Source organism: Lepidothrix coronata, unplaced genomic scaffold, assembly GCF_001604755.1.
Source record: "Lepidothrix coronata isolate B3197 unplaced genomic scaffold, Lepidothrix_coronata-1.0 Scaffold260, whole genome shotgun sequence".
NCBI classification, from domain to species: Eukaryota; Metazoa; Chordata; class Aves; order Passeriformes; family Pipridae; genus Lepidothrix; species Lepidothrix coronata.
Genome location: NW_016690440.1, coordinates 200,166 through 224,243, shown reverse-complemented (window position 1 = coordinate 224,243; position 24,078 = coordinate 200,166). Strand labels below are relative to the sequence as shown.

The following is a 24,078-nucleotide window of genomic DNA, read 5'->3' as shown; positions in this document are numbered from 1 at the left end:
GGACAAACGAGAGCCACTAAGAGCCCAGGCCATGTGCAGCAACGGAGGGCACCCTCGGTATAAACAAATCCCAGAATGGTTTGCATTGGAAGTGACCTTAAAGATTGTCTAGTTTCACCCCCCTGACATGGGCAGGGACACCTTCCACTAGACCAGGTTGCTCTAAGCCCCATCCAACCCAGTCTTGAACACTTTGAGGGATGGGAATTCCCCTGAATTTCTCTTTGTTACTGGTGGCAGTGAGGCCCAGGCTCCCTCATGGGCACTGAAGAACAACCCTTCCCAGGTGTGTATCTCCCCGATTTCCAGCCTGGCAGCTCCCATCTCCAATCGCCCCTCTCCAAGACATCCATTTACTGGAGCACCTTTACCAGGTGCCCCCTAGGATGGCAGCACAGCACAGCAAGCAGCACAGCACAGGCTCCTGCTTGCCCTCCAAAGCTTTTCCAGTACTTGTCATCAACTTTCCTGGGTCTTCTCCCTCCTTCCAACTTGGGTTTGAAGGTAGGGGCTCACCCATGGCACATGTTGGGGTGTCACACTGAACAGTTTTACTCCCCCATTTGATTTTGACTGAATTAAGGTTTAATGTGCCTGTGATGATGCCTAACGAGTGGGTGCCCTCAGACCCAGAGCAGGTTGCTGGACCACCTGCCTGTGCACCCTGCCCTGCCTGCATGCACGAAGATGCAGCCACAAGGATGTCCACATGTGTTCACCCTCATGCGCACATGCACACATGTGACACTACCTCGCCGTGTGCTCACTGGCCCACCAGCCCCATGGGGAGGGACAGCAAGGGAGAAGAAGATGAACACAGAGAAGATGGACACAAAACCACCTGGGGCAGCCAGGAGGGCCCCTGCATGTCACCTCCTTTGGACCGACACGTGTACAGATACCCGTGTGCACACACAACCCCTGCACACATGGGACAGCCAACACACCGTGCTCTGGAGGTGCCGCAGCCGGGCTGGCACCGGGTGTGTGGTGCACACACTGTCAGGCAGAGCTCTACCCCCAGCCATAAAGTTTCCAATTTAGACACTGTTTTTCGTTGTGAGTAGCTGCCAAATTTGCCTTCACTGGGCTGAAATTCCCTGCTGGGGTCTGTCTTTCCAGATTTTTTCCTTATGTTGAAATTTCAACTTAAATGGCTATTTCTGTGGATACTTTTCCTTAGGAGAGAGGTACTACAAAGCTACTTGCAAGAGCCCTGACATGGGGACTCGCTGGGCTGAGCAGATTCCCTGGGCTGAGAGTGTCCCCTCCTTGGTGCTAGCACAGCCCCTCAAAGCCAAGACTCACCTCCACCTCACACTCATACTCGGAGGCATCAAGCAGGGTCACCCTGCACAGGGCACTCTTCACTTTCTTGGTGGTTTTCTGGGGTGACTTCTGGGTCTTGCTGGGGGTTGTTTTGTCAGAGAGCCCATCTGTCTCGCTGTAGTCCTTGTCCTCCATGTCTGTGCCCTGGAATGGGGAGACACAGAATGTTACCTGGCACCACCGCCAGGATGGACACACAGAGGGGGAAAGCCCTCCACAGCAGGCAGAAGAGGGCAGCTGGTGGCAGGGAGGCTGATGACCTCTTAGGAGTCCTCAGTCAAGCCTAGTTTTCCCAACCCACACTGCCAGCACAAGCCAGGTCCCTGGAAAATGGACACCTGGGGTCAGTTCGGCACCCAAAACCTCCTTGCCCAACGGCTCAGCTCCCTGGCAACTCTGCAGCCAATAGCGGGTGCGGTCGCTGCTCCCAGCCCTGCCCAGGGCAGCTCAGCAGGGGACACGGGACCACTTGCTCCCTCCTTGTGCCCCGACCTGCACCGCCATTCCCAGCCCCGTCAGCATTCCAGGCTGCCGCATGGCTCCTTCTGCCTGTCCTGCCCTGCCTGCAAGGAGCTGTGTGGGCAGCTGTGCAGGCAGCTGGCAGAGCCACCACCACCCTGGCTGGGGGGGCTCCCCTCCAGTACGTTCCCCTCGGGAACAAGGGATGTGCCCACTTCACTGGGCTCCTGCAGCCCCCGCACCGCAGCAAGGCCACAGTGACGGACAGCAGTGAGCGGTGGCACACCCTCTCCTCTGCTGCGCCTCCCCCTCCTGCCTCTCGTGGCACCCGTCTGTCACCCACTCACTGGCTCCATATTTCGGGCATCGGACTGTGCCCCGGGCTTCTCGTTGGCGTCGCTGTCCCGGCCGGTGGGGTTGGGGGCTGCGGTGGGGCCGTGGGCAGCCGCCTCCAGCTGCTGCTGCGGAACCTCTTCCTGCGCATTCCTCACCTCCGACCCGGGGCCCGTCTCCGTTGTCATGGCTGCTGGTCACCCCGCTCTGCCACCGCCACCCGAGGAAGAGACAGGAGGGGTCACTGGGGCCACACGGGCATGGACGATGTTGGCTAGGCAGAAAGCAGCTCCCTGTTCTTGCACGGATACTCTCCCAGACCTCGGCTCCCTGTCCACTCATGGATCTGCTGCCCAGTGACAGGGACCCACCACAGGCAGGGCTTGGCTCATGCCCCATCTCTGCACTCACAGCGGGCAGTGAGGTTGCCCCGACCCCCTGCTCCCCCCAGCCCTGCACCCATAGGTACCTTCACTCATGTTTTTTAGGAGTGGGAGGAAAAACAAGGCTGTGAGTCAGGGGAAAGCCTGCACTGACAAAGGAAATGACAAACATATTCCCACGGTCGGCGTGGGACCCTGTGGAGTGGCGAGATTCCTGCCTCCAGCCCCAGCTGCCTGTCCAGTGCATGATGCAAAAACAAACCCAGGGCCAGGAACAGCGAGGGGAAGGCACTTTCCATGCTGGGGTGCTCAGCAACATGCTTTTAGAACATTTATGTTTTTGAAACCTTTTATGCCAATGTAGTGTGGGCTGGCAAGAGCTCCTGGGATGATCCATGCACCAAGGTCATGGAGCACCCTCTGGACCATCACCCACCTGCCACTCAGGCTGCTCAGACCCCACCAGCTCCCCATCAGTCTGTGCAAGATCTGCTGGGATTGCCCCCATTGGAGTGTCCGAAGGCTGTAGCTGGACGAGGCGGCTCAATCAGAGCATCTCCCTGGGGCCACATCACCCACCCTGCCCATGGAACAGCCACACCAGCAGCCCTGAGTAATGCCTGCAGCACCATAAAACCTGCACTTCAGTGGAGTGTGTAAGCCCACACAGGATATTTCTGATCCCCATTCCAATTCCAACCCCCTGCCATGGGCAGGGACACTTTCCACTAGACCAGGTTGCTCCAAGCCCTGTCCAACCTGGCCTTGAACACTTCCAGGCATGGGGCAGCCACAGCTTCTCTGGCCAGCCTGTGCCAGGGCCTCACCACCCTCACAGGGAAGAATTTCTTTCCAATATCCAATCCAATCCTGTCCTCTGGCAGTGGGAAGCTATTGCCCCTTGTCCTGTCTCTCCAGACCCTGGTAAAAAGTCTTTCTCCATCTTTCTTATAAGCCCCCTTCAGGCACTGGAAGGGGCTCCAAGGTCTCCCTGGAGGCTTCTCTTCTCCAGGTGAACCCCCCCAGCTCTCCCAGCCTGGCTCCAGAGCAGAGGGGCTCCAGCCCTTGGAGCATCTTCATGACCTCCTCTGGATTTGCTCCAACAGGTTGATGTCCCTGTGCTGAGGACCCCAGACGTGGAGGCAGCACTGCAGGTGGAGTCTCACCTAAGCAGAGCAGAGGGGCAGAATCCCACCCTCACCTGCTGCCCACAGTGTGGGATGAGCCCACGACTGGTTTCTGGGTACCAGCACATATGGCCAAGTCACATCCAATTTGTCACTGACCAGGACCCCCAAGTGCCTCTCCCCAGGGCTGCTCTCAACCTACCCAGCCCTCAGCCTGTGCTGATGCTGGGGGTTGCCCTGACTCAGATACAGGATCTTGCACTTGGCCTGGTTGAACTGCATGAGGTTCACATGAGCTCACTCCTCCTGCCTGCCCAGGTCCCTCTGAATGCCACATCCCTGGTGAATCTGCTGCACTGCTCAGGCTCAGTTCGGTGTCACCCACGGACTTGCCGACTTTCTGTTACAAAGCAAACCCATCCCACGCCACAGCTCCTGTCCCTCCACCGCCCTTCAGCTGTCCTCAGCAGTGGGAAAATGTGAAACCTTACCCATAAAAATGGATAAAACTGACTCCAGGGGTGAGAGAGAACAGAGAGGAGGTGACAGAGAAGACACAGGAGTCAGCCTGTGCCTCCTGCCACCAGATTCGGCAGTGCAGGATCATCTGGGAGCATCCTCCTTCCACGCACACAGGTCAGTGACACTGCTGCTGGCCATGCTGGTTGTGTGGTCACCACAGAGGGACTCTGTTCACACCAACAGGCCCAGGATTTCACCACCCTGACCCAGGGCCACACTCTTCTGGCCATGACTGGCAGGACAACCTGCCACAGGCCCCTGAGCAGCATTAGCTCAGCTCCTCCTGACAGACCCCACTGCTTGGCCAAGGGCACCAGAAGCTTTCAAGGGTCACCAGTGGTTTGTTTTTTTCCACTGAGAAAACAGGGCTGCTGTTTTTCCACTGCAAATTCAAGCAGTTGCATGCTCCCAGCTCCAATCCCTGTGTGGATCATTCCTAAGTGCTGCTGCCTGGATCTCAGTGTGTGAATTTTTTAATCAATATGAAATCTCTAAAATGATAACCATCCCTTCAGGCCAAAAACACGCTGGGTTTTTCACTCAAGGTTTCTAAACTTTCTTCCAAACTACTTTTTCCCTCTGCAGTGGGAAGCATTGATCCCTGAGGAAATGAGGCCTTTTTTTAAGGGTAGTAGGCTAGGAATTCATCCCATCTTGCCCAGCCAGACCTACTTTTGCGTATTAAGCTCCAGTTCCAAGCAAGGAGCCTGACCTAGGAACCCTGAAGCCCGTGAGAGCACAACACAGCAGTGCCGGGGTGGCAGACTCCTGGTAAAGGAGCTGGCAAACCCCCAGGGACCATCTCCCTGCTCAGACCATGACCTTGCTTCTCCTGCCACCCTGCTTTGGAACCCTGGCCACCATCCCCCTTCCCTGGTCCCAGTAATTCCCACTGCACGCTCTTCCCTCCTGCAGTACCACGTGTCTCTGTGCCTGGGCAGAGATACAGGGCTCTGTACAGAGGAAACCCCAGCTCCGATGGATCCCAGTCCAGAAAGGGCCCATTGAGCCCATCCCTGTGGCATTGCTCCTGCTCCAGCAGTGTGGAACACAGGGGGGAGGATCAAGCCCCTCCAAACTTTGGATGGGCTCAGGAGGAGCAGGGAGCCCCTCAATCTCTCACCTTGCAGCCATGGTGGGGAGACTCCAGTCCCCACACAGGGTCATTACTGGGGTATGAGGGTCAGGGAACTGCCCCAATGGAGCTGGGGCTGGCAGTGGGGCAGTGGCCCTGGGCATGACACTACTGCAGCTGAGCCCTGCAGCTGCACAGCCCCAGTGGAGGGGCCACACTGGCACCGCCACGCTCCTGGGCACAGCCACAATGGCCGCATTCAGGGGCTGGTGGGTGTGGTTGCTACAGCCGTGTGGGCAGTGCTGCTGCTCAGGGTTCCCTGCCCACAGTGGGGCTGAGTGGAGAGGTCGGGAGCACGGAATCAAGGCTCTGCCAGCACTGCCACTCACCCCAATGCTACTGGCAGCCAGGGGGCTCAGGGCTGGCTGGCACTGAGGGTCAGCACCAGCCTGGCAGCACCAAGCCCCTGGGGATGGTGGCACCAGCCCCTAGAGCTCCGGCGAGCAGTAGGATGCTGCCACCCTCCATGGAAGCCTGGTCATCTGCTCCCGGGGCTGTGGGAGGACACCAAGGCCAACATGACTACCAGCACCCCAACTGTCCCTTGTGCCAGGCTGGGAGTGTTCAGCACCCTGAGGGCACCTGCAGGCTCTGAAGGGACCTGAGATTCACAGTGAGGCAACCACTGCAACCTGCCTCAGCCCCTTCTCCCCACTTTTTTCCCCATGGCCTTTTCTGTGGCATTCGAGAGCTCCAGAAGCAGATGTTGGTTATCATGGGAGCAGCTCTGTGGCTCAGACAGGAGCTGCCCCTGATGTGGAGGTGGCAAGCAAACCTCAGACAGCACGCAGCAGCCGTGGAGTACTGCCCATCACACAGCACCTTCTGGATGCAGAACTCAGCTTCTGCTGCCCACCCCATGCAGGAGACTCTGGTGTGGGGGACCATGGGTTGAGAAAGGACACAGGTCCCAGCGTGCTGCCAAAGGGATAGTTTCACTGACGATTTCCACCACAAACCTTTAAAAGAGATATACACCACAACTGCAGCAAACTGGGTAGAGATAAGTAGAGATGCTGTCCCAAATAATTTTTTTCTAAATATTTCCCACAGAAGGAGCAGGACCCAATTCCGTTGGGTGCCAGTCTTTACCAGGCTGTCCCAGCTCTTCCCAGTACCTAGCCTTTCTCGTGCATGTCCCCTCGGGAGTGCAGCCAAGGTTGGAGCAGCTCCCATGCTGAGGCTGGCAGCTGCCTGGCAGCAGCTGGAGAAGGCAGGAGGCAGCAGACACCGTCCCCCCAGACCCTTCCCTCTGCAGGATGATGGCTGAAGGGTTCCTCTACACCCACCGGCCCCGGTGCCATGCACCCAGTTTTCAGTAAGGCCACGTTTTCAGCACAAGCCCAGTTTCCAGCAAGGGCTGGGTCAATTCTGCTGCTGCTGGACCCTTATGGACTGGGGGTTGTTCTCCTAAGGGGAAATGGCTGGAGCTGAAAGGAGTTCCAGGCTACTGGAAAAGGCATGTGGGAATGGCAACTGCAAAGAAAGCCTTAGCAGGATCAGAGGCAGACCTGCTGGTCAAGCCTGGAATCTCCTCCCCTCATCTCCCTGCCTGCTCCGCCTTCCCTTGGTGTTTTCCTCTTCCTCCCCCATCAAGCCAGAGTATGGATTCACAGCTTTCCCAGATGCTCTGCCCCAGCACTTCCCCAGCACATCCTGCCTCCAGTGTCCAAAATGCTCCCCACTCAGAACCTTCCCTTCCCTGCCACCTCCAAGCTGGTTTTGCTGCAGCCTGCTCTCCCCTTCCCCTGCCCAGTCACTCCCAGCTGCCAGGATGGTTTCCAGGGCTGACCATCCCCCTTTGCTACTTGGCTCTGTTTCCCCCCCCACCACTCTCTGCCGAGGCTGCTGCCCATCCCTGAGGTTTAACCTCTGGACCATCACAGTCCTGGGCAGATCCTAGCTCCATGCTGAGTGCCTGAACGGGGCCTTGCAGGCTCTAGCATAACTAGGGTGCACAGAGATGGATGACACCCCAGCACCCTCCTGCCTCACCACCACTGAGTGCCCATAGGGCTGATCCTGGCAGCAAAGCTCCCCACCGTGCTGTGGGACAGATGGCTGCTGCAGAGACAGACGGAGATGAGGAGCACCCTGCAGGGGTGGCAGTGGCTGTGTGACAAAGGTCAGGGGGTCCGGGTACTTGCCAGCCCCCAAGGACAGAGGTGCTCACCAGAGCTGTGGCACCCAGCACCCCTGATGGGGCAGGGGCTGAGCTGGCAGGGGACAGGCAGGACAGGAGCACAGGCAGTGCCTTGCAGCCATCCTGGAAACCTGAGAGGAGCCTGGCCAGGAGTCCTGGGGATCCTCTGGGGACACAGAAAGAGCAAACAGGGAAAATAGCCCCAAAGCCCTGGCAATATATGGCACCCTGAGCCCCACTGCCCCTACTGAGCCCTGCTGCCAACCTGAGCCCCACTGCCCCCCAACACTTATCCCCTGGCACAGGACGTGCAAATCCCCAAAATGCTCTGCAGCGAAGCTCAGCTCTCCTGTGCTGCTCTGCAGCAGGGCCAGAGAATCACATGAGCTGTTTATGGTGAAGCAGGGGGATCAGAAACAGAGAGTATCCCCAGCTCCTGAAGAACGAACCCCACTTATCCTCACCGGTGACTGGCAGAGGCAGAGATCTGCAGTGCCCTGAGTGGTTTCCCAGCTGTAAAAGTGCCCTGTCATAGAATCACTAAGTTTGGAAAAGACCTCTAAGAGCAAGTCCAATCATCTCCCCTCCCAGGTTCCACGACTCGCATCCCACCCAGCTCTCCCCAGGGCACCCACTGCTGGCTAAAGCCCAGAGCATCAGCAGCAGTGCCGAGCATTGCGCAGTGGCCGTGTCCATGGTGGGGCCCTACCTTGGTGCAAGCTCCCCATGGCTCCAGCATGGCTCATCCTGCTGGGCTGTCGCTGCGTCCGAGGCAGTGCTTTATACAGAGCCGCCTCTTCCCGCCCCCCCTCCCCCCCCCGCAGTGATGGATGGATGTGCACTGCAGCCGCAGCTGGGCTGGGAGCTGGGCTGCCTTCCCAGCCCTCTGCCAGGCTCCCCACTCCCAGGCATTCTGGGCCTGCATCGGTGCCCTTGGCATGGTGGGAGGGTCCCACTGGGATGCTGGCACCAGCCCCATCACCTCCCTTGCCTGCAAACACCTGACTCATCCCAGGCCAGGCACCAGATTGCGCTCCTGCAAGGATCCTTCCCCGTGTATGCCCTGGCAGGGAAGGAGAGCTCAGCTCCTCCATGGGAACTGGATCCACTGTACATCTTCACCCCAAGTTAACCTGGCACAGTCCTGCATCCCACTCATCCCTTCCATGGGTCTTGTGGCAGCAAACACTGTGACCCTCCAAACCATGTCCCCAAGCACCGTGTTAGCACCAGTCTGCTCTGAGATGTCCCAGCAGCGGGGGCTCAACAAAAGCTCTTTCATCAGCCCTGTCCAGGGGGAAGTGCCAAGTGTGACACCCAGCACATCCCTGTCTCCTGGGCACGAAGCTCCTCATCCCTCCTTTGTCCCCTGGAAGGGACAACACCACAGAGCAAGCACTGGGACCACGCACTGCAGGGGTGCTCATACCCTGCAACGCAGAAGCACAGGAGGTCCAGGAAGCCCAGCACTGACCCTGCTGAGCAGATGGAATGATCCTGCCATCAGCAGGCAGTGGGGACAGCCAGAGCACAGGCAGGAACACCCACAGGGACACTGGCCAGACAGCAGGTGCTGCCCAACACCCCAGACCCAGGTAGCCCATGGGGGCTGGCAGGGGCTGGGTTATGTTGACCAGGTGTGGGCAGCCTGTTGGGAGCAGCAGTGTCCAGGTAGGACCCACCACAGTGTAGTTTGGACACATACTGATGGAAACTCCCAGGCACACCAAGCCATCAAGAACCACAGGGGAAGAAGCACAAGCCAGACAAAGTCTGGGGACTTGCTGGGAGGCTCCTGGCAGGCTCCGGCTGCCAGGATACAGTCACCCCACCTGTGCGGGTGACAGTGCCGGATGCAGAGGGAGAAACCGCCGTTCAACCCAAACTGACCAGCTGCTCATCAGTATGAGCTCTCCAAGCAGTACCCATGGATTGGGATGCTCAAGAACTGTCCCCTCACCCAAGAACATCTGCCCTGGGGGAACCAGATGGGCAGGGACTAGGTCAGAGCCCCGAGAGACCTCCCCATGAGCCCTCCTCAGGGCTGGTCACCTTGCACAGGGACTCCTGAGCCACTGAACTGGGACAGCCCAGGGGGATCTCACTCTGAAACACAGAAATCTGCAGCAAGGAAGAATCAGTAATCCCATAATTCCCAGCAAGCTCCCCTCCTCTGAAATCATTGCCTGGTCTGTTTGCACCCTAACCGGATACCCTGACCTTGGCAGTACAATCCCCATGAGTTCAGCAGGCCAGGGACCAGTGGGGCTTGCAGCTTCCCTGGCCTCTGCAGCTCCCATGGGAGTAGCACTCACGAATGCCCCTGTAAGGGACTCCCAGCGTCAGCAGCCTAAGTGTCCTCAGTGCATTTCCAGCCCGGAATCTCCCCCTTACCCCCTCTCCATGAGGGTGAAGCCATAGGGGTTTGGGGCTGGGGGCTATCAGTTCTTGGCTGCTCTCCACTGTTCAGGGCTGACATCACCCATCTCTGAGCATCCACAACTGAACAGCAACCCTGAGCTGGCTCCATCAGGCAGCCTAAGGAAAACAAGGGCAGGAAGGATTTTCCCTCCATCCCTGGCAAGAAGCAATGATGGACCCAGAAAGAGGGGCTCAGGCCCTGGGGTGTCAGAGTGGGAGAGACCCACTGCATCCACTACCAACTAACTGCAGAAGTGCCTACAGAAATGCCCTTCTTGGCTTCAAAATCTTCATGGAAAGGGTGGTCAGGCACTGGCACACCAGGAGTCACCATCCCTGAAAGGATTTAAAAGACACATTAGGCATTTGGGAACATGGTTTAGTGGTGGTCTTTGCAGTACTGGCTCAATGATTTTAAAAGCTCCTTTCCAACCTCAGTGGTTCCATGACTAGTGAGACCCACGGGGTGCAAATGGATTGGGGAGACCTGAACAGCAACAGGTTTCAAAGAGGGTCCTGCTGGCACTTGGGCCCTGTGGCATCAGTGCTTGTTCTAAGCCCATCGAGGACCCCACTGCACCATGCTGAACCCCATGCACACTGCCCAGGCCACTAGGCTGTGCTCAGGGGACTGGATCACAGGCTGGGTGAGGTTGGAGGCACTTCTGGAGGTCACCTTGCCCAGTCCCTGCTCCCTCAGGGCCACCCAGAGCCAGCTGCCCAGGATGTGCCCAGGCGGCTTTCGAGTCTCTCCACAGATGAAGACTCCACCACCTCCCTGAGCACCTGCACCAGTGCTCAGCCACCCTCACAGTGGAAAAGTGTGTCCTGATGCTCAGAGGGCTCCTCCTGTGTGTCAGTTCGTGCCCATGGCCCCTGGGTCTGTCCCTGGGCCTGTCCCTGGGCCCTGCTGAGCAGAGCCTGGCTCCACCCTCTTGGCAGAAGCCTGTCAGTGGCCAAGGATGGCACATTCTGCTGGGAGCAGGGGAAGGTCACCCCATGGACGAGCTCCCTCACTTATCTAAGGAGAAACAAATTAACCCCTCTCAGGGTGGCACAGGCTAACTCAGGTAGCACATCAGAGGGAGAGACAGAGCCCAAGAGATCTTCATCTGCATTTCAGTGCAGGATTCGGGCCAGCAGAAAGATATCAGCCACAGGACCACCCCCAGAAGAGCCCCCAAAACTGCTGTTGTGCCAGTGGGCTCAGCAAGGACCCAGCTAATGCCTGAGTTATCCCATGGAGATGTGGCTCGTGGCCTGAGCCTGATCCTGCACCTCTTCACCCAACAAAAAAACACACTGAAGTGCCTCCTGGCACAGGGAGCAGCTTGAGGACTCCAGACACGTGCCCCCCCTGCCAGAGAGATGCCCCCTAAGCAAGCCCTGAGCCAAGCTCCTGCAAAGACAGTGCTGTTGGAGAGTCCCTCCTTGCTCCTGCTGACCCCATGACACAGTTTCCTCATATCCTTGTGATCCTACCCAGTATAGGAGGGGACCATCTGCATCCTCCACTGCCACCTGGAGCACGATTTGGTGACTCAGGCAGGGAAACAGAGCCAGCTCCCTTGGACTACAGTGGGACACAGCTCAAGTCCTGGAAGAGGTCACGGCTAAGCTGGGCCTAGGTTTTAGTTCAGCATTCCAATAAGTCCTTGGATCCCAGTGAAGGATGCTGTGGGGGTGGAGAGGCACCGGTCTCATCCCTCCCACCACCACCTTGGCAAAGCTGGCTGCCAGGCATTCTTTTGGAGGCATTTGGGAACCTGGAGGAGGGCAGGGTGGTGGCTGCTGCACAGAGCAGTTCAAGCTACAAGCTGATTCAACATTTCTTCCATCCCAGATAGAGCCTCTGATTTCAAGCATCAACATGTTTCTGATTATTTGGTAGAAATTAAGCTGAGGTGGGGGAAGGGGAGGGCTGGCAAAGCCAATTCCTGCACTGGAAAGGTGGGAAAATCAACTGAAAAATATCATCCAAACTGGGCACATAGCACTGGGCACATCTCAGCACTGGATGTTGGTATTTGGGACCGGCCTCATCCCGCATCCAGCTGCCTCTTTTGGCCTGGCAGCCCCCTGAGAGGGCACGGAAGGACAGGCATAGGGGAAAACATGTCATTAATCCTCAAGGGTTTAAATCCAAGTGAGGGCTCATCATTCCTCATAACCTCCTGCCATCAGAGGCACCTGCTGGCACCCTGGTCACATGGGGACACCATGGCCACTTGTGGCCTAATGCCCTCCCCAGTCCAAGCAGGAGGAGGGAGGATTTGAAGGGTCAGGGGCTATGGCATGGCACAGCTGATCTATGCCCAAAACAGTCTTTTCCCAAAACACCCTATTTGGACCACGTGTCCCTGTCAACATCAGCTCAGCTCCGTCCTTGGCACCTACCTCAAACCAAGCATTGGAGGGGCTGTTATTTGAATATTTGTTGGGTTTAACCCAGTTCCCCACTTTTGGGATGCCTGGCTCATGCTTTCTGAACACCTAAAGACACCAATGCAGGCTTCCCTCTGGTTCCTCCCCATCTGACCCTCTCTCAGCCACAAGGAACATTTGTTGGTGAGAGGGGACCAACAGCACCCCTGTGGCTACACAGCCATGAGCCCTATCCCCCTAGACTGAAGCAGAATCAGGACCCTAAAAAACCCCAGAGTGTCCCCACATGGTACCGAATAACAAAAGCACGCACAACACAGCACATCCTGGGATTACACATCCCACTAAGGAGCCAAGTCAGGGGCACAGACCCACAGGACAAGGTTGGTTCCACTAGGACAGGAACACCAGGGAGCAGCCTGTCCATGACAGAAGACCTGCAATCCCAAGAAGGATCTGTAGTACAGATGAGAAGGAACCCCCTGCTGTGCATGGAAACATCTCCCCAGTACCCACAGCACGGTGGATCCCAGGCTGCTGCAGAGGACGCGGACCCTCTGTGACTGCCCAGACATGGGAGAAAGGAGATTTTTTTTAGCTTTTGCCAACACAAAGACAGCTTGGAGGCCTCAGGGATGCTCAGGCCTTGCAGGCAATTAACAGAGATAAGAGACAAAGGTTTTAAAGGGCAGAAGGGATAGAAAAGGGATCACAGAGAAGGGAGAAGAAAGAGCAAGTCAGCTCAGAGCTGCAGCGGGGTGGGGAGCAGCACATGGGCTTCCTTCGTTGGCTCTGACCTTCCACGCAGAGGACACCCCGGGACACTGGGACACAGCAGGGACTTGGGCCATGCAGGCAGAGCTGGGGCTACAGCAGAGAAAACAAACGGTGCAGAGGAGAAGGTACCTCAGGTACCTACCCCAGGACTGAAACTGCACTGCAGGGAACCCCCCCCAACCCAACTCAGACCCCCCAGTGCTGCCCACACCAGGGTCCTGCCTCCTACCACCCCAGAAGCAGGGCATGCTGTGCCATGCCCCTGGGTTCCATGGGACAGTGGGTACCCCACTCCTCAGGGAAGCCTTCAGGGCTTCCACACTAGCCAAGCTCACTGCCATCTATCCTTATGTTTTCCAGTTTATCTTGGACAGTACTCCAGCCCCTAGAGTCCCCAAAGACTTTTTGGACACCCCCTTGAAGCAAAGCTCACCAGGAGATGTGCTGGCCAGACCCAGGACTCTGGCAGGCACTCAATGTGAGAAGCATCCACTTCACCTGACCAGGGCTTCATTGCATAGGATAAGCCTCAAGGGCAGGGAGGAAAGGGGCCCCCTGCCCTTGCCACCCTCCATGGAGGAGACAGGGAGGGGACAGGCCATGCCAGCAAGCCTGGAGGAGTAGGAACAGAGCTGCCCCATGCCCAACTCTATGAGCCCCACATGCTCTCAGCCGTACTCTTCTCTCCCATTGTATTCTTCCCAAGTTGCATCCCCCAAGAGCTGGGACCCCCTCTTCCCAGCCCTGCCCTAGCTTAGCTGTGGTGCAACATCAGAAGTGCCTACACACCAGACAACCAGTTCTGAGGGATGGATTTACTCCGATTCTCTCCTGCTTAATATCCTTCAGGTGTTCCTGGTTGTCTTTCAGCAGCGATTAGCCCTGCCCAGGCTGCTTTCCCTGCCTGATTTCTATTCAGGATGTATATATAATGTATGTTTTACACACATCAGTGCAGTGTCACTATCCTGCACCCAGTGCTCCCTGCACCCTCACTTCAGCCGGTCTGAGTCCCAAAGCCACCATGAGCCCAGTCTCCAGAGGTGCCCACAGTGCCCAGCACTGCAGTGCCTACTCCCACACCTGAGTCCTAAAATACGTGTGGCCCAGCTGCTGCAGGGAAACTGGAACTTGGAAATTTCCATCCTCTGAAGTATCTCGCAGATACACAAAAGAATCTACAAGGTGTCAAAGGGGCTTGAACAAGTCACAGGGCTGAGCAGGAGCCAAGAATAGCATCCAGGAGCCTGGGCTACAGGCGCTGGGAAGGACCACGGCATGGGCGGCCAGATCTGCACCTCAGGCTGCCCCAAAGCAGCCTTGGTGGAGATAGAGGGCAAGAGGTTCACAGACTTGAACAACCTTTCCTACCTGGCTCTGGCTCAACTCTGCTAAGAAAATACTTCACCAGTCTCACTTCTGTACAAATTTACAGCAATAGTATTTGTGTTCCCACAGAACTGGGGAGAATCCAGCCTTTGGCAACCAAGTGCCTGGACACTATGGACACCCAAACTGGGGACAAACTAAAAACTTCTCAATGACTTGCAAAATGCAACACAAAAACCCCCCACCATCAGGTTTCAGTTTGCTGCAGGACACATGGTCTGCAAAAGTCCTTCAGAAGGAAAGTAGGGGCTGGATTCTGGGATTCTATGATTCACAGTTGTGCCAGATGTGCTGGGTCATTCCTGGAAAAGGGAGGGAGGAGACCCTCACCTTCACGGAGAATTACAGAAACACCTGCTCAATCAGGATCCCCCAGCTCCTGAGATGCCTCCCTCTGGGAGGGATGTCACCTCATCCTCCTGCCAGGTCGGGTCAGGGCATGGCATGGGCTGCCTGTGCCTGAAGCAGCATGTCATGAGCTTCCAGGAGGTCCAGCCAAGCAGGAATGGTGCTCTCACGTTAGGACAGTGATGGCTGGGTGCAGCCAACAGCTTGTCGAGGTGCCAGGGCACCAAACCCTGTGCCCAGGTGCTGCCAGGGAGGGGACCAACAGCTGGAGCTTCCTTTGCAAGCTGAGAACATCTCTCCAGCTCGGGGCTGACATACCTGACAGTTAGACTTAGGAAATGCTGATGAGGGAAAAGATCTTCTCTCCCTCCTCCCACACTGCCCTCCTTCCAGACCATTAATCCCAGCCCTGCACCAGCCCGTGGCTGTCTTGCGGTGCTGCTGTGAATCATCATAAGCCACACACTGACTCACAGGTGAGGCTCTGGATGCAGCTGATGCGGGAGCCCCGGGCCCTGCAACCTCCTACAAGGGAGCTCTGCCAACCTCATCCAGCCACCACCAGCCCCCTCATGCCTCTGCGAGCCCCGGGGGGGGGGGCAGCAGCAGCCCCCCACTGTGAAGGGATATGATGCTTCAAAAGATCATTTAAAGCACTCAGCTCAACACAGGGAGCAGCTCCACCCATACTGGCCTGACAAGCCTTTAATAGTGACTGTGATGGAGAGTGGGATAAGTCTCCTCTCCCAGGGCCACAGAGATCTTTGAAGGCTGGAGCACCTCTGCTATGGACACAGGCTGAAAGGGCTGTCAGTGTTCAGCCTGGAGAAGAGAAGGCTGTGGGGAGACCTTAAATCACCTTCCAATACCAAAAAGGGGCTTATAAAAAACAGGGGGAGAGACTTTTTACATGGAGAAATAATGATAGGACAAGGAGCAACTGTTTCAAACTAAAAGAAGAGAGATTTAGATTGGATGTTAGGGAGAAATTCTTCCCTGTGAGGGTGGTGAGTCCCTGGCACAGGTTGCCCAGAGAAGCTGTGGCTGCCCCATCCCTGGAAGTGTTCAAGGCCAGCTTGGATGGGGCTTGGAGCAACCCGGTCTAGTGGAAGGTGTCCCTGTCCATTGCAGTGGGTTCCAAACAAGATGGGCTCTAAGGTCCCTTCCAACCCAAACCATTCTGTGGTTCTGCAATTCCTCTCACACACAGTCACCTGCACCAGGGCTTTATCCTCATCCCATTAGAGAGGTGTTCTCCATCATCTCACCAAACCTCCTTCCCCCTAGTTTTGGGCTGTGGTTGTCCCTGTCTTGAGCAGCCAGGGCAGAGCTCCTTCTGCTTTCCCACTATTTCAAGCTTCACAGCTCCCCACTGTCCCCAGGCCACCATGACTCCTCCACAGTACCAACCCTGCAGATCCAGTATCAGTGGCAGCTCAGCCTTACCCGGAGAAGGCAACACCCAGGGTAGGTCACTCAGCCCAGGACAGGTGCTCTCTGTAGCCACCATCCAATCAGCAGGACCTGCCTCCACCCCAATGGGGAAGTGCCTGCTTGGGTCCATCAGGTTCCAGCCTTGGTCCTTCCCAGTGGTGATGTGGAGGCCCTCGAGAGCAGCAGACCTCCAGAGCCAGTGCAGCACAGCAAAGCTGCTCAGGGAGGTCCCTGCAGCCCCTGTGCCAGGCCCAGCAGCTCTTCTCGGCTCAGCCTGAAAGAGCAGAACCCAGCAGGCAGAGGCAGCTGGGCACAGAGCGCTGCTGGGCTCAAACCGGATGCATTTGGTTCCTCCTCCTGCCTTCAGCGTCTTGGCTGTTCCCTGAGGGTCTGATCTGCCTGCCCTTGCTGCCTGTAGCTGGATGGACCTTGGGGTTCACTTCTCCTCTCAGCCTGGCTCCTGCAGGTCCTTCTTAGTTGGGACAGCACAGCTTTGGGATCGCAGCACCAAGATTTATTGTCTGGTGCAAAACTTTCTCACACCCCTCATCCCTACACACTTGTCTCAAGCCCCCTCTCTACATCCCACTATTTTCTCTTTGTTCCTCAAGTCAGTCACACAGACAGATGTTTCAGCCTCCAGGTCTTTTTCCAGACAGTCACAATTTCTTCTGATGTTCTTAATTTACAGTAAAGCAGTTTGCCTCCAATTCCTACACACCTGGCTCCTCTGCCCAGCAAACACACATGCACACAACAGGAAGGACTGAAGCACAAGAGCACCGGCACCCTGCAGGCAGGACTCAATTCCTACAGGAGCACTGGGGTGCTGGGAGAAGCTTTATTGCTCCCCTGATACCATCAACCACCTCATTCCATCCTCCCTGCAGCCACAAGGTGCTTGCAGGCATTGTCCCTCTGTACCTCCGTGAGCCTCACACCACACGTCCATCCATGTCCCCCCTTGCACACATGCAGTCTGACAAGCCCCACTGCCCCAACTCACCCTTTGCCCATCACCTCCAAGCCTGCTATCTCCCAACTCTTTGCCAGGAGCAGTTGAAAAGGAGATGTCAGACCAACAGAACACAATGTTCTCCTGCCCAGCAGGATGATATGAGCTCAAGAACATCCCAGTAGCAACATGAAGGATAGTGTGAGCAGTCCGTCTTCACCTGACACCTTTCTTCCCAGCCTGTGAGTGGGCTTTTCACTGGCTCAGGGGAGCTGTGCCACCTTGTCCTACCAACCACCCCACGGCTGTCCCACCCCATGGCAGCACAGCACCAGGAGGAGCCAGGTCCTCACCAAGTCCTGTGTTCAGTTCTGGGCCCTTCACTTCGATAAAGACATTGAGAGGCTGGAGTGTGTCCAGAGAAGGGAGACAGAGATGGGGAAGGGTTTGGAGCACAAGCCGGATGAGAAGCCAGTTGAGGGAGCTGGAGGGGCTCAGCCTGGAGAAAAGGAGGCTCAGGGGGGACCTCTACACTCTCTACAACTCCCGGACAGAAGGGTGGAGCCAGGTGGGGGTTGGGCTCTGCTCCCAGGGAACAAGTGACAGGACAAGAGGACACAGCCCCAAGTTGTGCCATCGGAGGTTCAGGTTGAACATCAGGTTGAACATTCCATGAAGAATTTCTTCATAGAAAGGGTGGTCAGGCATTGGAAAGGGCCTGCCCAGGGAGGTGGGGGAGTCACCATCCTTGGAGGTGTTCAAGGAATGACTGGACGCAGCACTCAGTGCTCTGGGCTGGGTGACAAGGTGGTGATCAGTCAAAGATTGAACTTGATGATCTTGGAGGTCTTTTCCAACCTTAATGATTCTGTAATTAAAGTAGGGAAGAGCAATGAGATCTGAACCTGCCAGTGGACTGACCATGGGAGGCTGTTCTCAGCAGAGACACATCCACTCCTGTCCCTCTTGCACAGGTGATGGGTCTAGTCCAGAGCCTGCCTGGCCATGGAGGGCAGGAAGGGCTCATCCAGGCTGTCTGGATCAGTCCATTCCTGGGGAGAGTCCCTTAATTCACTGTAGAGCTTTGATGGTGACTTCAGACACTTTTGTCCAAACAGGTGGTTGCTCTCCAGCCCCAAGCCAGCCTGGCAAGCTCAGGCGGTTGAGCTGGTATGTTCAGCTCCACTGACCAGACCTGGAGTTCCCGATGGATGCCAAGCTGGTGAAAAGGAGCCAAATCCAGGGCTGAGGCAGCCACTGAGCACCACTGAAGCAGACAGTGGTTCATCATTGACACAGAGTATGACAGCCAGGCTGGAGCTGCCCAGTGAAGAATTGGGTCAACTCGGGAAAAAAAGGAAAGCAAAGACACCAAAGATGGGATGATCCTGTGGGAACACACTCAAATGAGTGCAGTGGTCCTGTGTAACACCTCCACAAGCTTTGGAATCCACCACATGGAAGGAGCCAGTAGTGTGAGGCTATCCCACCTCCCTACGTGGGGCTGGTGAAGCTGCTCTGCTGCAGCCAGTTCAGCCTTAACTGACAAGTGTTCAATCCTTGTTTGGGCAATTATGTATTTACATTATGTCAGCAGTTGCCAACAGCCCAGACATCTGCTTGCTCATCATGCCCAAGTCAGGCATCGCAGAGACATCTGACCCCAGAGCAGGATGCTGGCCTTCTGCACACACAGTTGACAGGCAGCAAAGTGCCTCTCTTCACAAATGCTCTGCGTTCCCCTGGCATCTCCTGTGGGGGATGGACAGTGACCTGCTGCCCACGGTGCCATCCCCTGCTCCAGAGTTAATAAAGTAGCCTGAGCTTATTTCACAAAACTACACCCTGGGAGTTGAGATCAGAATCCCTGCGGCTCCAGAGGCATTGTGCCACATGTCAAAAATGAATCAGGAGAAAGCTGGAGGGGGAAAAAAGAAGCCAACAAGTTGACAGGGAGTTGTCCCTTGAGTCAGCCTGGAGTCAGGCAGAGATGGCAACTCACCACCACTTAGCTCGGCTGGCAGCACAGAGAGCAGCTGAGGCAGAGTCTGTCCTGAGAGACATAACCCTCCTTCCAGTTTGCTCCTGCTGCGCTCTGGCCCCAGCCCTTTTGGCACCAGGAAAAAACAGGGAAGAGGAGCATGACCTCTGCTGTATCCCAAGGGGACAGAACTGAGGTGCCTCCTCCTCCTCCAAGCCTGCCAGAATGCAAAGGCGGAGCATTCTCCTTCCTGCTCCCCTTTGCACAGCAGGACACAGTCCTTTTGCAAGACCTGGGAAATTTGGGGCCATTTTGAACAAGGTTTTGAATGACGCGCCCCAGCTGAGTAAATAGGTTCAGGAATAAGTTGCTGTGACTCCTTGGAAGCCAAGAAACACCTTCCACAACCTCACTAATGTGGAAAGCAAGATCTCGTAGCAGGTGAGCCAGGAGAGCAGTGATTCAGCCCCTGCTAACAGCCTGTGCCTCTCCACATGGAAGGGCAGCCCAGACACCATGCAACTGTGAGATGAAAGAGCCAGTGCATGCTGCAGCTTCCAGTCCCCCTGTCCCCTGGTTTCTCTCCCTGCACCCACAGGCTCCCCTGGAGCACATGGGATGGGACCAGCAGCACTGCCACAGCACGTCACGTGCCACCACTGAGCCTGGGTGCCGCAACATCATCTTCAGGGCAGAGCACAACCTGCCTGCTTAGTGCTCTGGGGACTTCTCCACCTTCCCTGGCATCCATGGGTCCCTCCAGTCTCACCTGCATTCCCCTAAAGAAGCCAAGCCTTATTGATGCCCTCAGCACCGCCAGGGCCTTGCCTGCACCTGCCCAGCTCAGCCAGGGCAGCAACTCCGGAGTCCCAGGAGGTGCCATGGGGCTGATGCTATTCCAGAGCTCTCCATTTTCAGTCCAATTGCCTCACATTTCAGCTCCTTCCCTGTGACACCCACTTGGTAGTACAAGCAGAAGTGTCTCCCTGTCACCAGTGGTGGAAAACCATCCCCTGCTCCCAGGTAGAGCCTTGGCTCCCTGAGAGCCATCCCTGCTGCTCACCAGTCCCCTCCCTGACTGGGGACACTGCCATGCAGCACCTTTTTGCCAGTACAGCCACACCAGCCTGCAGGTTCACAGGGACCCCAAAACTCATCCCAGACCACAAGATCTCACCAGCAGTGCGGCAGCTCTGCCACTCAGGAGCAACAGGCGCATCAAGGACAGATCCTCATGGCAGGATCTGACAGCAGCCCCTGTGCCTGAACTCATACAGCGCATTGCTCTGGGGGAGAACCCAGGCAGGTCTGGAAGTCCACTGAGGCTTCTTGCACAGAAAAAGGCTGCCCAGCTTGTCGCCTCTGTCACTCCAGGCAGCCCTGTAAAGCCAGGAATGTGCCTCCTCCAGACAAACACCGACCTTTCAAAAGGAATGCAGAGTTAGGAGCACACCAGGAGTGGAGAGATTTATGATCCTATGCTGCATCTGGGGCTTCAGCTCTTCCAGTAAAGTCCAGCAAGAAGCACTGGCTGGACAGGAGAAGGCCTGGTAGAGCAGGTTGCTCAACACTCAGCGCTCAACATCCTCCAATGCAATGGCACATGATGAACCAGCCCTGTGGAGGCACCAAAGGTTTTAAGCCACCACTCAGAGCAACCTCCCTGTCCGCCAGCCCCCAAGCAGCCACCAACAGCTCCTTCCCTTGCTGTGGGATGTTGTCTGAACCAAGGACTCTCCAAGTGCCTTATGAACACCTATCCTTGGGAAAGTCATAAAGAAACAGGACCCAAGACCACAACATACTCAGACAGGGTTGCGGTGACCCTGAGGGACAGTTCCAAGCAGGGACACATGAGCAGTGCAGCCACTGACACTTCCCCAAACCCTTCTGCACCACCCAGCCCTCCCATATTAGCCTCAACATCCCTGTCCCAACATAGCCACTGCCTAAGGAGGACCGAAGGCATCCAGGCTTCAACAGCACAACTGCCCCGGAGGGGAAACAGGCTCCCACAGCATTCCACAGCCACACCCACAGCTCCCAGCCCAGCCAAAGGGCTGCAGGGAGTCTCAGGGTGCAGGAGCCTTGAGGCTCCCGCTTTTGGCCCTTCTTCCCAGAACCAGGCAGAAAAGCAGCACTGAGGTAGAAGCCTCAAACGAAAGGGTCAACAGAGCTTCAAGACACCTTCCTTCCTGAGGGAAAGGTGTTGGTGATCTTGGGCAGAGAAACTCCAAATCAAGGTTTGCAATACCCAGAGATACCCTAGGGTGCTCTTCTGCCCCAGGACGGTGTGGTGCAGGCAGTAGGAGCTCCCATTATACTGCCTGGGAGGATGTGGGCAATGCTGGAGCAGGCAAGGAGCGGTTCAGGAAGGGATGCAGCAGGCAGGGATGTGCTAGGAATGGTACCCAGAAAGCTCCACCTCTGCCGGTTGCTTAGCGACCAGCATCCCGCAGGAGCCACCTCGCCCTCATGTCCCTGCCAGCAGCACCAGCTCTGCTGTATCAGCTCTGGCAGCAGACATGAGCCCAGAAACCACTACCTAGTACCCACCAGCTACCCCCTTCCCACTAAAGCACTGGAACCTGGTTCCACCGGGGATGTGCTCCACTCAGTCTGTCCCTGCTCCCCATTGGGCCCCATGGTTCAGCCCCAGGCCCACCTCAGAACAAAGGCCTTCAGGAAAGGGAGCAACGCTTTTAGATGAGAAAGACCTTCCACTCCAGGTCCAACTGCTGCTTCCACAGGCTGATAAGTGCTAGATAGGGAAAGGAAAAGGACACATGGAAATGCCTTCATGCCATTCGAGCATACCTCAAGCAGCCAGCCCAGCTGACTGGGAATGAGCATAGAATTCCAGAATGGTTTGGGTTAGAAAGGACCTTAAACATCATTCAGTTCCACCCCTCTGCCACGGGCAGGGACACTTTCCACTAGCCCAGGTTGCTCCAAGCCCCGTCCAACCTGGCCTTGAACACTTCCAGGCATGGGGCAGCCACAGCTTCTCTGGGCAACCTGTGCCAGGGCCTCACCACCCTCACACGGAAAAATTTCTTTCCAATATCCAGTCTAAATCTCTGGCATTCTGGGAAGCCATTCCCCCTTGTCCTGTCACTCCAGGCCATTGTCCAAAGTCCCTCTCCAGCTCTCTTGGAGCCACTTTAGGCACTGGAAGGGACTCTAAGGTCCTGCTGGAGCCTTCTCTTCTCCAGGTTGGACAGCATGTTTCCATTGCAGAAGTGCTCCAGCCCCTGGAGCATCTTATTAGCCTCCTCTGGACTCACTCTAACAGCTCCACGTCCTACTGCTCCAGGTGGGGTCTCACCAAAGCAGAGCGGAGGGACAGAATGGCTGGGTCCTGTCCAGCCTCTCATCCATCAGCCCCCCCAAGTCCATCTCCTCAGGGCTGCCCTCAATCCACTCTCCTCCCAGCCTGTATTTGTGTTTGGGATTGCCCCAACGCAGGAGCTTGCCCTTGGCCTTGTTGAACCTGTTGGTCTGCCCAGGTGCCTTCCCTCCAGCCTGTGACCGCCCCCACAGCTCCGTGTCATCGGCAAACTGGCCAAGGGCGCATCGATCCCACTGCCCGTGTCACCGACAGAGAATCAAACAGCACCGGTGCCAACACTGACTCCTGAGGACACCACTTGCCACTGGGCTCCACCTGGACATTAAGCCCTTGACTACAACCCTTTCAGTGTGACCACCCAACCAATTCCTTATCCACCAAGTTGCCCATCTGTCAAATCTGTGTCTTCAGTTTAGAGACATGGATGCCATGCAGAACAGTGTCCAATCCCTCACACAAGTCCAGGTAGATGACATCAGTTGCTCTTTCCTCATCCATCAGTGCTGTAACCCCATGTTGGAAGGGCAGAAGGGCTCTCCCCCAGCACCACACAACCTGCTTTCCCAGAGACACGTGTCTGAGCCCTCCCTGGGCTCTGGTCAGCATCACCCTTCACACCTGGCTTCCTCCTGCAAGTCCCTGAGCTGCAAAGGGCAAATCACAAGCCTCAGCATCACTGTTGCTTCCCAACTAACTGACAGAGGCCAATATGCCTGGGAAAATCCCTCCAAACATCTCAAAATTTCTTTCCAGGGAAGAAAATGCCACAAGTTCGCAGGAAGAAGAGCAATAGATCAATAAGTGAAACAGGCAGGAGCTCAGCAAAGAGAATTGCTCTTGCAAACACCTTTTTGGACACTGCCTGCAATTTATGCTGCTGCTCATCTCACTTCCAAGGGAAGACAGATTGCCTGACTGGAAAGAGGAGCAGGAAATTGCCATAATAACCATGGAAAATCATACCTGGAAAATAGACCTTCTGGGGCTTCTTTAAACTATTCCCAGCACTGGTGTCCCTAGCAGAGGTCTGACCTCTCACAGGTCAGACATACAGAATAAAACCAAACTCTCCCTTTGACTTGGCACCCCAAAATCTAACTAATCAACAGCGCTGCGAGAAATCAATGCACCCACCAGCACACTGCCCCAAGGCCTCGTTAAAAAAGTGGAGGGGCTTCCATGAGTTTCCCACTCTGGTAACAGCCCCCTTACACCTTGGCACTGCTGGCAGTGACCCTGTGCATGAAAGGAGCCTGAAATACCTGCAGTTGGGTCTCCAGAGGCTGCTCCCCAAAAGTTCCCAGCTTCCCTTGCATTCCCAGGGCCATGCTGACAGCAGGGGAGACATTCCCTGCTGGTGTATTGACGCACTGGATGCTGGGGCACAGCATCCCATGTCAGCTCACTCACTAGCACCATCAAAACCAAAGGTTTTTCAGTGAAGTGGAGGAGAATATCTTAGGTGGAGGGGTTTTTGTATGGTTTCTTTTTGTAAGATATTTTATGCTACAAAATGACTACTGCCATAGGGATTTTAAACCAAAGAAAAAAACACCAGAAACGCATTCTTCTTTGAATGAAGGTTCAACAGGGCTCAGGGGGTTG

General features: G+C 56.1%; 1 protein-coding gene across 18 annotated transcripts in view; it reads right to left on the bottom strand.

The window, feature by feature from the left end:
• The window catches only part of EPB41L1 (erythrocyte membrane protein band 4.1 like 1), a 67,037-nt gene that overhangs the window by 27,231 nt on the left and 15,728 nt on the right, over positions 1 to 24,078 (bottom strand). For 16 of the 18 annotated variants that reach the window (XM_017835598.1, XM_017835594.1, XM_017835597.1 and 13 more), the window contains 2 exons: positions 2,136 to 2,328; positions 1,309 to 1,473 (listed from right to left, as the gene is read on the bottom strand). In XM_017835598.1, the coding sequence (XP_017691087.1) occupies positions 1,309 to 1,473; positions 2,136 to 2,309 (339 nt within the window). In that variant the 5' untranslated portion in view covers positions 2,310 to 2,328. Of the gene's footprint in view, positions 1 to 1,308; positions 1,474 to 1,589; positions 1,682 to 2,135; positions 2,329 to 8,140; positions 8,222 to 24,078 lie in introns of those variants that run through there. The other 2 variants (XM_017835595.1, XM_017835602.1) reach the window with 2 other exon arrangements.